At 44.7% G+C, this 13,919-nt stretch overlaps 1 protein-coding gene across 1 annotated transcript; it reads right to left on the minus strand.

Moving 5' to 3' along the window:
- Positions 1-9,894: 9,894 nt before the first annotated feature.
- LOC128066912 (granzyme H-like) lies at positions 9,895-12,828 on the minus strand. The gene is made up of 5 exons (XM_052660033.1): positions 12,727-12,828; positions 11,545-11,705; positions 10,880-11,015; positions 10,420-10,677; positions 9,895-10,038 (listed from the first exon to the last, which is right to left on the minus strand). The coding sequence occupies exons 1-5, from the start codon at positions 12,778-12,780 to the stop codon at positions 9,895-9,897; spliced, it is 753 nt and encodes a 250-aa protein (XP_052515993.1). The 5' UTR covers positions 12,781-12,828.
- Positions 12,829-13,919: the final 1,091 nt, after the last annotated feature.

Consider the following 13,919-nt stretch of genomic DNA (forward strand, 5'->3'; position numbering starts at 1 on the left):
GAGGAGCTTGGTAGGCTGCAGTCCATGGGGTTGCTAAGAGTCGGACACGACTGGTTGACTTCACTTTCACTTTTGGCTTCCATGCATTGGAGGAGGAAATGGCAACCCACTCCAGTGTTCTTGCCTGGAGAATCCCAGGGATGGGGGGAGCCTGGTGGGCTGCCGTCTATGGGGTTGTACAGAGTTGGACACGACTGAAGCAACTTAGCAGCAGCACACACACATTGAATACTTGGTTTATGATGGAGGATTTATGGCAGAGAGTGGGGAAAAGATTTTTTTTCTTTTTACTGCTCAGTAAGTGGTTCTAGGACAATAAATGCCTCCATGATGTCCTATAAGAACACATATTTCACACCATGTCCAATAATCTGTTTTATGTGGATTATGGATCCAATTGTGAATATGTATTTGGAAATCTAATAATAACTTTATGATAGGTGAATATTTTCAATGCTGTATACAGAAGTATTAATCATTAATAAATGGAATGATGACTTAGACATCAAAGTAGAGAGAAACAAAAGCCAGAGTTTAGGGATTAGAGAGACCATTTGGGTAAAGAGGGGATATATGATGGTAGAGAGAATTATGTATGCTTTTATTTTGTATTTTAATGAAATGTGACTGAACTGTACTGAAAGTGATATTTGAACAAATAGGATGGTGATATGTTTCACAATATCCATAGTTAGTTACATCTACTTCGGGCTGTTTTATTACATTTCCGTCAGTTACAATGTATTTTTCTTCTCTGGGATGTTGGGACACTAGCAGGGTGTTTCCCATCTCCTTCCTGGCTCCAAACGCCACCAACAGTCCAAGTCTTCGGGCAGGCAGTTGTCAGGTGGTGCTGGGTCACTTCCCCTTCCCTCTTTTTGCTGCTACTTTGGTCAGAAACCAACATAGTTAGTCTTGACTTTGTAGGAGACCAGTGTATTCCTGAAGCATTCTGGAAATCCTCAGGGCTGCCTTAAAATCAGTCTTGGAAAGATGTTTTGGAAGCTCCTTGGGGATACTTTTACTGATCAGCTTGTGTTGCCCCCATGACTGTCTTTCCACCACATGTGAAATGAAAGACAAATGAAATAGACACGCAACACTCCAAAAGCTATGAGATGCAGCAAAAGCAACTCTAAGAGGGGATTTTAGTGCAGCACAGGCTTTCCTCCAGAGACAAGAGACATCTCGAATAAGTAAAGCTACTTATCGTCAAAAGGCATTTGTAAAAGACGAGCAAAGTCCAAAGTCAGGAGAAGGAAGGAAGTAATAAAGACCGGAGAGGAAGTAAAGCAAACAATGGAAATAAAATCAATATAACCAAAAGCTGATTTTTTTGAAGGGACAATTAATAAACTTTCAGCCAGACTCACGAAGAATAAAAGAGAGAGGACCCAAGTAAACAAAATAAGAAATGAAAGAGGAGAAATAACAACTGACATCATGGAGATACAAAAAATCATAAGCAAATACTACAGACAGCTATATGCCAGCAAATTGGTCAACCTAGAAGAAACAGACAAATTTCTAGAAAGATACAACTTGCCAAGACTGAATCAAGAAGAGATGGATAATTGGAACTGACTGATTACTAGTAGTAACATCAAATTTCTAAATAAAAGCACTCCTAGCAATCAAAAGTCCAACACCAGACAATGTCACAAGAGTATTATACCAAACATATAAGAGTTAATACCTATCCTTCTCAAACTATACCAAAAGTTTAAAGAGGAAGATACACTCTTAAATTCACTGCATGAGGGCATCACTGAAAGTGAGGTGAAAGTGTTAGTTGCTCAGTCATGTCCAACTCTTTGTGACCACATAGACTGTAGCTCGCCAGGCTCCTTTGTCCATGGAATTCTCCAGGTAAGAATACTGGAGTGGGTTGCCCTTCCCTTTTCCAGAGGATCTTCCATACCCAGGGATCGAACCTGGGTCTGCTGCATTGCAGGCAGATTCTTTACTGTATGAGCCACAAGGGAAGCCTGAGAGCACTATTACTGTATTACCAAAACCAGACAAAGGTGCTACCAAAAAAAAAAAAAAATTATAGGCAGTAGCTTTGATGAAGGAGAAGGCAATGGCGACCCCAGTACTCTTGCCTGGAAAATACCATGGGCAGAGGAGCCTGGTAGGCTGCAGTCCATGGGGTTGCTAAGAGTCGGACACAACTGAGCGACTTCACTTTCACTTTCACTTTCATGCATTGGAGAAGGACATGGCAACCCACTCCAGTGTTCTTGCCTGGAGAATCCCAGGGACGAAGGAGCCTGGTGGGCTGCCGTCTATGGGGTCACAGAGAGTTGGACACGACTGAAGCGACTTAGCAGCAGCTTTGATGAATATAGATTTGAAAATCCTTAACAAAATATTAACAAGCCATATCCAACAACATATAAGAAGGATCATATAATGTGATCAAGTTGTTTTATTCCAGGGACAGAAGGACAATTCATCATTCACAAACCAATGGATGTGATACACTGTGTTATCAAAGTACATAAAAATCACATGATCATCTCAATAGATGAGGAAGAATCACTTGACAAAATTCAACATCCACTGATTAAAAACTCTTAGCAAAGTGGGTATACAGGGAAATATCTCAGCACAATAAAGGTCATTTATGACAAACTCAGTTGAGAATGTCCATTTCTATTTCACATAGTATTAGAAGTATCAGCCACAGCATAAGACAAGGGGAAAAAAAAGCATGTAAATTGGAAGTGAAGAAGTAAAACTGCAGATGACAAGATACTTCATATGGAAACCCTAAAGTCTCCATCCCTAAACTATCAGAATTAATAAACGAATTTGGCATAGTTGCATGATTCAAGATTAATACACAGAAATCTGTTGCTTTTCTACACACCAGCAATTAACCATCATAAAGAGAAAATAAAACAATCCTATTTAAAATAGGAAGCAATTTAAATCTATTTAGAATAGATGCAATTCTATTGCATCAAAAAGAATAAAATTAAGGAATAAACTTATCCAAGGAAGTAAAGAAAACTATAAAACATTGATGAAGGAAATTGGAGATGATAAAAAGAAATGGAAAAATATCTGGTGTCCTTAGAGCAGAAGAATTAATATTGTTAAAATAACCTTACTACCCAAAGCAATCTACAGACTTAATGCAATCCTTATCAAAACACTCATGAGATTTTCCACAGCACCAGAAAAAATAACCTTAAAATTTACATGGAACCACAAAAGACCCCAAATTGCCAAGGCAATCTTGAGGAAAAAATAGCAGAGTTTGGAGTTACCATCCTCCCTGACTTCAGAATGCTTTACAAAACTATAGTAATCCAAATAGCACGGTGTTGCGTGCTTAGTCACTCAGTCATGTCTGATTCTTTGTGACTCTATGGATGGTGGGCCACCAGGCTCCTCTGTCCATGGGATTTCCCAGGCAAGAATACTGGAGTGGGTTGCCATTTCCTTCTCCAATGCATGAAAGTGAAGAGTGAAAGTGAAGTTGCTCAGTCGTGTCCGACTCTTAGCGACCCCATGGACTGCGGCCCACCAGGCTCCTCTGTCCATGGGATTTTCCAGGCAAGAGTGCTGGAGTGGGGTGCCATTGCCTTCTCCGGGGAAGCATGCTACTGGCATAAAAACAGACATATATATCAATGAAACAGGACATAGAGCCCACACAACTATGGTCTGTTAAACTATGACAAGAGAGGCAAGACTCTATAATGGAGAAAGACAAACCTTTTCAACAAGTATTTCTGGGAAAACTAGACAGCTCCATGTAAAAAGGCGAGATGAGATACTTCCTCACATCATATGTAGAAATAAACCCCAAATGGTTTGCAGATCCAAATGCAAGAACTGAAACCATAAAACTTGTAGAAGAGAACATAGGCAAAACACTGCCTATTGTAACAGTATTTTTTTGGATTTATCTTCTAAAGCAAAAGAAATATAAGCAAAAATAAACAAATGGGACCTAATTAAACATGAAAACTTCTGCATAGCAAACAAAACAAACTAAACAAAAGAAAAGGCAACCTATGAAATGGGAAAAAATATTTGCCAATGATATAATTGACATGAGATTAATATCCAAAATATACCAACAACTCATATAGAAAAAACAACTAACCAAATCAAGAAATGGGCAGAAGATCTGAATAGACATTTTTTTCCCCCAAAGACGACATACAAATGAATAGTTATCACATGAAAAGATATACAACATGCAAATCAAAACAGCAATCAGTTCAGTTCAGTTCAGTCGCTCAATTGTGTCCGACTCTTTGCGACCCCATGAATCACAGCACGCCAAGCCTCCCTGTCCATCACCAACTCCCGGAGTTCACGCAAACTCACCTCCATTGAGTCAGTGATGCCATCCAAACATCTCATCCTCTGTTATCCCCTTCTCCTCCTGTCCCCAATCCCTCCCAGCATCAGTCTTTTCCAATGAGTCAACTCTTCGCATCAGGTGGCCAGAGTATTGGAGTTTCAGCTTCAGCATCATTCCTTCCAAAGAACATCCAGGACTGATCTTCAGAATGGACTGGTTGGATCTCCTTGCAGTCCAAGGGACTCTCAAGAGTCTTCTCCAACACCACAGTTCAAAAGCAACGAATTATTACAGAAATGAAAATTAAAACAGCAATTACATCACCTTAAACCTGCAAAAATGGCTATCATAGAAAAGTACACAAATAACAAATGTTGGAGAGGACATGGAGAAAAGGGAACCCTCTTACACTGTAAGTGGGGTGTAAGCTGGTACAACCACTATGGAAAGCAATATGAGAGTTCCTCAAAAAGATAAAAACAGAACTTCCATATGATCCAACAATTCTAATCTTGGGTATATATCCAGAAAAAACACTAATTGAAAAGGGACATGTACCCCTGCATAACTTACAATAGCCGATATTTGGAAGAACCCCAAGTGCTGATTAACAAATGAATGGATAAAGAAAATGTGGTATACCTATACAATGGAATATTACTTGGCCATAAAAAGAATGAAATTCCACCATTTGCAGCAAGGTGGATGAATCTAGAGAATATTAAGATTAGTGAAATAATTTAGAAGAAAAATTCTATATATCACTTATATGAGGAATCTAAAAAATATTACAAGTGCATGTATATGCAATGTTGAAACAGACTCACAGATATGAAAACCAAACTAGTGGTTACTGAAGGAGAGAGGGAAGGGGAGAGGCATTTAGGGGTATATGACAAAGAGCCACAAACCACTATGTACAAAATAGATATGCAACGAGGATATATTGTACAGCACAGGAAATTATAGCCATTATCTTATAATAACTTTAAATGGAGTATAATCTGCAAAATACTGAATCATTATGCTATACACCCAAAACAAATAATATAAATCAACTGTACTTCAATAAAAAGACATAAAAATCTAAAGGCAAAAACAAATAAATGAAAATTCATCTACTTAAATCTGATTTTTCTATAAAAATAAGCAGAAAAAAATTGAGGGCCATGATCCTTCTAAACAGCACACAGTATTAAGTGCTGTGGTAGAGAAGATCTGGCAGTTTAGCAGAACCAGATCGTATGTCCCTATGATCTGGGGAACATAGTGAACTGTACTGTCCGTCCCCCTTGAGCACAGGCGTGCCTCTGCACGGTCACAGTGAATGAAATGCCATGAGCCCCGTGCCGAGCTGAAGCAACTCCCACGCTTGACCACCCAGCTTCTTCCCTTCCCAGGGTCTGGCACAGATGAACATGGGGAACTTGAAAGCATCTTTAGGGGACTGAGTCTGGATCCCTTAGCTTCGGGCTGACCATGTAATTTATTGCCCAGACCAGGACACTTGAGAGTGAAAGTGAGTACTGCTCACCAGGAATATTCACTTGGGACTGTCCCTGAGCAAGAGAGAGAATTCTATTGTGCCAGCCATGAAATGCTAACATTGATCTGTTGGAATAGTCAGTTATCTTTAGTAACACATCTGCCAGCTTACTTAACCCTGCCTTTTTCTAACATGGAATTTTAAAAAATACAGTTATTTTATGAATGATACATTTTAAAATAGTGAATAAGTTAAAAGCAGAAAAAATGTCAGCCTTAATTGCACCATTTAACTGACTACTGTTAACACATCTATTCCCATCCAGGTTTTTTACATGTTTGTTTTTTATAGGTGTGGTTACAATACATTCAGTTTTGAATCCTATAGTTCATTCAACAAACATTTTCCTCATTTTATTAAAGAAATTGTTAGTGAAGATCATTTTAGAATCTCATTCATATTTTTAAAAAGACACTTAAGTTATCTAAGGACTTCCCTGGTGGCCCAGAGGTTAAAGCGTCTGTCTACAATGTGGGAGACCTGGGTTCGATTCCTGGGTTGGGAAGATCCCCTGGAGAAGGAAATGGCAATCCACTCCAGTACTATTGCCTGGAAAATCGCATGGACCGAGGAGCCTGGTAGGCTACAGTCCATGGGGTCGCAAAGAGTTAGACACGACTGAGCAACTTCACTTCACTTATCTAAGTCATACATAACTGTTGCAGAAAAATTAGGTAAATGGTTGTGTAGGAAAGAAAAAAGCCTAAATGGAAAATGTCTGTATAAGCAAAAATTGACTGTAGTATGTACAGCTTTTAATCTGCTTTTGACTTAAATCTAGTAACCATTCTTTCATGTAGCAATTGTAATTCTGTATCATGACTTTAAAATTTCCACTGTGTTCAAAGCGATGAAAAAATTTAAAAAGCAAATCCCCATTTAATTCTGGGTTAAGATTTGACTTGTGTAACTTTTGGGGGCATTACCTTCTGTACTTTTCCTGGTATAGTTGATGGCTACATCAGATTCTTCTTTTCTGTTCTTTTTCTTTAAGGATATTTGTGTACAAGGTGTTAACCTGCATTTTCTCAGTGTCTATTCTAATCTCACTAGTATTGTTTATGTCGATCTTTTCCAATCATAGAAGTAAAGATTATTAATATTTCAATTTGCATTAATTAGTGAGCTTTCACTTCCCCCAAATGTCTATTCAGTTTTAAAAAATGAATTTCCTATTAATATTCCTAGCCTAGTTTACTTTCTTTTGTTTTCTCTACGTAGTTTTTGTTCTTTTGTTTTCTTAGCCTGGTTTTCTAGATTAGTGGATAAAGCAGATAATAATGACACCATAATTTATAATGCAAGCGTGCCGTATTTTACCATCTTCCTATTTTGGACATTAATACTGATTCTAATTTGAGGTCTATTATTAAATAATGGTGTGATGAACATTTAGGTGAGTAACCCCCCTATACACACACACATTTTAGATCTTATGTAGGTTAAAGTTCTAGAAATAAAAATCACTAGATCAAAGAAAGAAATAATGTAAAAATATTCGGAAATCATTTTTAGGAAATATATAGCCTCAAGCAGTTCCGTGATCATGATGCTATAGCATCGTAAGGTAATAGTTTTTCTTCCTAATATATCTCATACTATGTTAAATGATTCCGTCAGGTGTAAGGGGGAAGACTAACTCATCAGGCACTGTCTCTTGAGGGCACACATCCTTTCCTGGGGTGGTGGATGTCCTTGACCACTCTGCCTTACTCCCTGGGCTTCTGTGGAGCTCTTCATGACTGGCTTTCTGGGCTCTCTACATTCCTTTTGTGTGAAGACATCTCCTAAGAGTGTCATCATGTACTGCGGGGACCCAAAGTTGTCCCCTGGCTTATGCACACCTTACCCCTTTCTTGTTCACCTTCATGCATACGTTCAGCTCTTTGCTCACCTGTGCCCTTGCTGGTACTGTGAGCTCCAGGATTAGACGTGGCAGATGGATGTAAGGATGGTCTTGTGCGAAAAATAAGTGTTCATTTGCTTTTCACCTTAGTTTTCAATATGCTGGATTTTACTTTTCATATTCATGTGATTTATTATTCTTTTTAGTGAAGTTCTTTCTGTTTGTTTCTTTTTGTTGTTGTGAAGTTTCTTCTCTTCCCAATGTTGATCTCACTCGATTCACTGTTTGCCCAGTTACCATGAATTTGATGTGTTCTATCATCCTCAATTCACTGGTGGTGCTGTTTAAAGGATTCAAGACGTCTGGGTCACAATGAACTGTCTTACCAATTAAATGTGGCATCTCGTAGATTTGCAAACTGAGGTTCATGCTTCCACATGTAAGATAACAAAAGAGGCTATTCCAGGAGTCTCTTCCCTCCCTCCGCTCCAGACGTGGACTGCATGGAGCACAGACTGGAAAACCCAGGACCTGTGGGTCTCCAAGCCTCTTCCAATTTCACATTGCCCTTCTGGAATCAAACAAGATTATGCATGTGAAACTCTAATGTACAATCCAGCTAAAATACAGAGAAAGTAATTATTTTCAAGACAAGATTTCTTCCAGATTCCAAATACAGGTCTATCTGTGCCAAACTGAACTTCCTTGTGGAAGGAGAGGAACCACGGAAATTTAAAGGAAATTTCTCACCACTAAACGTTTCCTGATGGCAGAGACAGAGCTTGTTATGTTCTGGCACAAAGAGAAAGATCAATATTTGATCTACTGATGGATGGCAATATCATACTTTCCCACCCAGCAGCCCTGGATCCCTGTGGCTCACAAAGCTGCCATAACCCGGTTGCCAGCAGGGGGAGTCAGAGGCCCAATGCCAGGTCAGGCTGAAAGGGCTGAGGCCTCTCAGTACCTCTCCAGGCCTTGGTGGTGGTTGAGCCCCTGGGGGATGTTGGGCTGGACCCAGGGCCTGAGGTGGCCCTTCCCAGGTGGGAGGTGGGTCCTGGCTCCTCTGATAAGCAGAAGGTACTGGATGGCAGGTTAGGTATGGAAGGGACAGTGGCTCAAAACCAGGTGAGCTGGAAGGGAAAGGAGCTGGTGGCTAGGGCACTCAGGTGGAAAACAGGGGCTGGTGTGGGACGGTACACAGGGAGCAAGGTTGACTGAGTCCTGTGTTGGGCCTGGGGCAGGGTGTGGAGATGGGACCTGGGTGAGACTGAGGACCATCATGGGAACATCTCAGCTTCCTAAGCTCTAGACAGTTCCAGTATGGGAGCAGCCGGCCCTCATAGGAGAGAGAGAGGCTCTGGAAACAGGAATCTGAGTGCCCATGGCATGGCCCCCTGACCTGCTCGGTCCCTGGAGTTATTCTCCGTCCTCTGACCTGTTCTTTGCTAAATTGTTGAGGGGTTGGTGACAGTGTTTGGCTTAGAAAGGTAAGAAATTTCTAACTTGAAGAGAGGACCATTCTGGGGAGAATTTGTCCTTTTTAAGGAATTGCCCTTTAGATTCATCCCTGGCGGAAGGCTAAGCACCAAAGAGATTTTCTTGCTTTGGCTAAGCACCAAAGAGATTTTCTTGCTTTGGCTAAGCACCAGATCATTTTCTCAATGATTTCTCATTGAGGAATCAATGAGATTCTATACAGACGGCATGGGATTTAGGGAGGAGTGAGGCCTAGGGTGGCTTAGTGGTAAAGAATTTGCCTGCCAAGCAGGAGATGCAAGAGACGCGGATTCGACCCCTGGGTCGGGAAGATCCCCTGGAGAAGGAAATGGCAACCCACTCCAGTGTTTGTGCCTGGAAAATCCCATGGACAGAGGAGCCTGGCAGGCCACAGTCCATGGGGTCGCAAAGAATGGGACACGACTTAGCGACTTAGCAAGCAGCAGAGGGCTAGGGAGGAAGGAGGAAGTAAAACCCAGAACTGACAGCAGAGGGCGCCCTGGAGCAGCGTGGTTATGTATTGAGGTGGTTCCACGAATAAAAAGGAATTCAGTCACCATTGCTTTAGAGATCCCTTTATTATGGCCCTGTGATCCCACTGCCAATCCCAATGGGATTCTTGCTGCTGCCCCAGGACAGTGGTCAGTGCAGAGAAAGGTCAGTCTCAAGCTGCTGTTAGAGCTGCTTCATTGTTCTCTTTATCCAGGGCAGGAAGTGTGAGACCTGGGTGAAGACTCCTGGAGGTATCCCATTCGCCTTTCCATAGGAGAAAATACCATGGACCACTTTTTTACACACGAGGGGTCCACCGGAGTCACCCTGTGGGCAGAGAGATAAGGGCTGAGCAGGCCTCCTTGCTCTGTCTTCTCTGCCGCCGGGGTTGGGTGGTCTCAGCCAGGGGCTGTGGGGAAGACCCAGGCCCAGGGAGGCCTGGTCACGTCCTGGTCCTGGGGCTCCAGCCTGACTCTGACTGTTCTTAGCAGCTGGACTCACATCTACCTTTCTGTCAATTTTCTCCTGGATACTCTGGTGATAAGAAAGCTGTGGGATGACTGATGCTTCCTGACCCACTCAAGAAAAAAAAGGCAAAACGCTGGATTCAAGGAGCAGGTTGCAAAACCTCTCAGCTGAGGACGAAGATACGGCCTCTGCCCTACCCATACCTCCCTGGTCTGTGTGCTTAGATGCAGGAAAACTGACCTTGAAGCCGGTCTTCACCTTCCTTGGGTCCCCGACACAAATCTGGGTGGCCTGGCTGTAGTGCCTGGGGTCGAGGGATTCGCACACGCGATCCTCCTGCACCGTCAGCTCTGCCTCCTGCAGGGTGGTGGCTGGAGTGCCCGGGGCCACCTGCCCCCAGCCGGCCAGACTGCACACCTGTCCTGGCTTCACCCGGGCCTTGGCCTTGGGCAGACTAAGGGGCTTCACAGCTGACGTCTGCTTGGCCTTTCTTTCCAGCTGATGGGAAGAGACAAGAGTCTGGCTCAGCTGGTGGTCCTCTGGCCTGGATGCCATGATGAGGCTGCATGGACCCCATCTCTCACCTCTCCCCCTGAGACTGGTCAGGCTGCCAGAATGGGAAGGAAGAAAGAGGCAGGAGATCCTGGGAGATCTATGATCTGATCCCAGGAGGGCAGGGCCAGTGGGGAGTTTTCCTTGCCTGCAGTAACATGATGTCGTTGGAGAAGTTCTTAGGATTATAGTCTGGGTGGTGGATGGCCCTCTTCACCCTGATGACCTGCTGGGTCCTCTCCTGCTGTTTGATGCTGTGGGCCCCCAGGGTGACGTTGACTGAGCTGCATGGAGAGCAGAGCAGAGGTGTGGGGATCATGGGGTCACCGGAGATACAGCCCAGGAGCTGTGACAGGCAGCTGACTCCAGGGCAGGGCAGCAGCTGAGGGGGAATTGTGGTGACAGACTGTCCTGGGCTGAGTGACTCTGGGCCCTGTGCTTCTCGGGGACATGAGGGCAGGGCTCCGGGAGCTTTCTCAGTGATATTGTGAAGTGACTCTGAGTCTGGGTTTTGGCTCTTACTGCACACTCTCATCCTTCTCTGATGCTTTATTTGGCCATTGTGGATCGACCCTTCTCAACCCTGCCTCTTGTTTTCACCTCCGACCCACTGGCCTCAAAACTTTACTTGTCCTGTTTCTCAGCTTTCCATCACCCTAGTCCTCCTCGTAAGATGGCTTATTTGATGAGCTCTTGTGGTCCTGATTTCCAGGATCCTGGGGTGAGGGAGGAGTACCCCTGGGCTCAGCTCCTGGGGAGAGGACAGGTCCCTGTCCAGGGCTCAGGTAGGGTAGGCTGGCTACTGCCCCTCACCTTCCTCTGCAGTGAGCAGCCGTCAGAACAAAGTCCTTTTGTATGAGAACACCGCCACACCTCTTCCAACCGTTCTCACCCAGATACTGAACAAAAGCCATGTAGGGGCGGGAGTGGGGCTTGGCCTCATGGCCCCCAATGATCTCCTCTGAAAGAAAAGGCTGAAAGATGGGGAGATAGGAGAGGCTATGGTTAGAAGGGAGATTTGGGAAGGTGGCAGTCAAGGTGGGTCGACAGTGCTCAACAGACACTAGGGGAGAGTCCTCCGGGTTCTCACTGCAGTGGGATAACATTTTCTGAACCCCAAACCTCAGTATTATTCTCCACGTCCTGATTCACACATACATATGGAGGGGCCAGAGATTGCCTTCCAGAGGGTGGAGCCCAGAAGATCATGGATGGGATCCCTGATGAGCCCTCATTCTCATGGAGTCTCCTGGACCCCTCTGAGCCTCTGCTAATGTCCGGATGGTACCATTTTCTAATAATCCACCTATGGGTTTATGGAGTTGGATTTTCTAAAATCCTCATGTCCTAGGGCATAATGCATTCCAGGATCTCAGTAAATATCTGTTGACTGGACACGTGAATGGCTTCCAATTAGCTTTTGGCTGGGATTTGGTGGGGATAGTACTGGTGGGATTTAAGACCACAGGGATAGGGGAGGACACTGCCCAAGACAGTGGGGGGCAGAAAATGAACAGCTTGGGGCCCGGGGAAGAGTAACGACACCCAGAGAGCTTTGGGTGCTGCCGTCTAGCCATTTCTGACCAGTCACACCCTGGGCTCCTCTCCTGGGCAGGAGTGAAGGGCGGGGAAACTGACAAGTTTCTCTGGTTCTTAAGCTGGGTCCACTGATACCTCCCACGCCTTGGATGGTTTGTCTGAGGTGCCCTTTCCTGGCTGGATGGAAGAAGTTTCTTACTTGTGTGTTGTAGCTTCACATCCTCCACCAAATGCACAGCCCGCTTTCCCGGTGCTGAGAGAGGCTAAGAGCTACAGAAGCTTTCAGTGAAGGCTTGCTTCCTACCATCCATCCTTGCTGAATGTCTATGCAGCATAGAACTTGTAGTCTCAGTTGGGATGGGAGCTGGTTCAGAATTTGGAGCTGAGCAGAAGGGCCAGGACTGCAGAGGTTTAGTGAGATGGGCTACCCTGTCGGGAATGGGGACGGTCACTCACGTGTCCCAGCCCGGGAGGCAGAAGAAAGGCCATCAGGAGCAGGGGGAACTGCATCTTCCAGAAGATTTGCCCAGGTCAGAGCTGCTGGGGTTTCTTCCTTCCAGACACAAAGCACAGGGGAAGGAAGCAGGGGAGGCTCAGTGCCCCCACAGACCCCCCAGAGCTGTGCTTCCCCCAGCCAGGTGTGAGCATGCCACGTGTGCTCATGTTCTCTGCTGTGGGATAGGTGAGAACGACACTGTCACCACACTTGCCCTCCCACTGCAGAGTCACAGAGCAAGAAGAACAACAAGAAAGTGGAGGCTGTGTTGCAGCCAGGGGAGGAGCTGTGTCCCCAGAGGCCCTCAGTGACTGAATCACGAGGGTCTGCATTTCTCCCCTCTCGGGTCTTCTTTGATCCTGGGGAAAGCATGAAAAACTACCCAATAGGCGCGGGTCAGGGATACAGCGACATGGCTCCTGTACTTGGGAAGCTCAGGGGCTGGAGGAGACCTAGAATCTGTTGGCAGAGGACACGTGCATGAGGACCACGGTGCGGGGCTCTGCTTGGGGCCAAGGGTGAGGCAGAGACCACACTTGCTCGAGGAGCAGCGAGACCTGGACTCACCCAGTGGCCCAAACAGCAGCCCCACTTCCTGTCTTGCAGGGTTCCAGCCTCACATTTTTGGAGCATTTAGAATCTCTTGTTTAAATATAAGGGTTCTGTAACAAAGAGAGCCTTTCTTATCTGAAAATTTTGAACGAAAGTCCTGAACTTGATATTCACTGAAACAGAACAAACCATCACTGGGTCCTTCGGCAATGAGGGACAGGATTGGGTTGTGCTGAGGTATCCAGCGCCCCTGAAGCTCACCTGGCGGCTGTCCCACTCGAATCAGGGTGTTTGTGAGTCAGGAGGGGCTTCCTCTCCAGCAATGCTGGTGACTGGTGAGTGGGAAGGGGAAACAGATGCCGGTCATCTAATCCTTACTCCCCACTAAGTATTCTCTGTCCAGAGTCCAGAGAGCCACGTCTCAGATGTCTCTGGGCCAGGCCATCCTAAACATGTGCAGATGACCCAACACTCTCACCAGTACGAGGACAGAAGAAAGAGGAATGGAAAGGACGGCATGAGGAGCTCTAAACAACCCAACCCCAAGGGAGTTGAAGCAAGAGCATCTTATGAATGAATAGAAAAACAGTGGAAGGAAATA

This window comes from Budorcas taxicolor, chromosome 21, assembly GCF_023091745.1.
Source record: "Budorcas taxicolor isolate Tak-1 chromosome 21, Takin1.1, whole genome shotgun sequence".
NCBI classification, from domain to species: Eukaryota; Metazoa; Chordata; class Mammalia; order Artiodactyla; family Bovidae; genus Budorcas; species Budorcas taxicolor.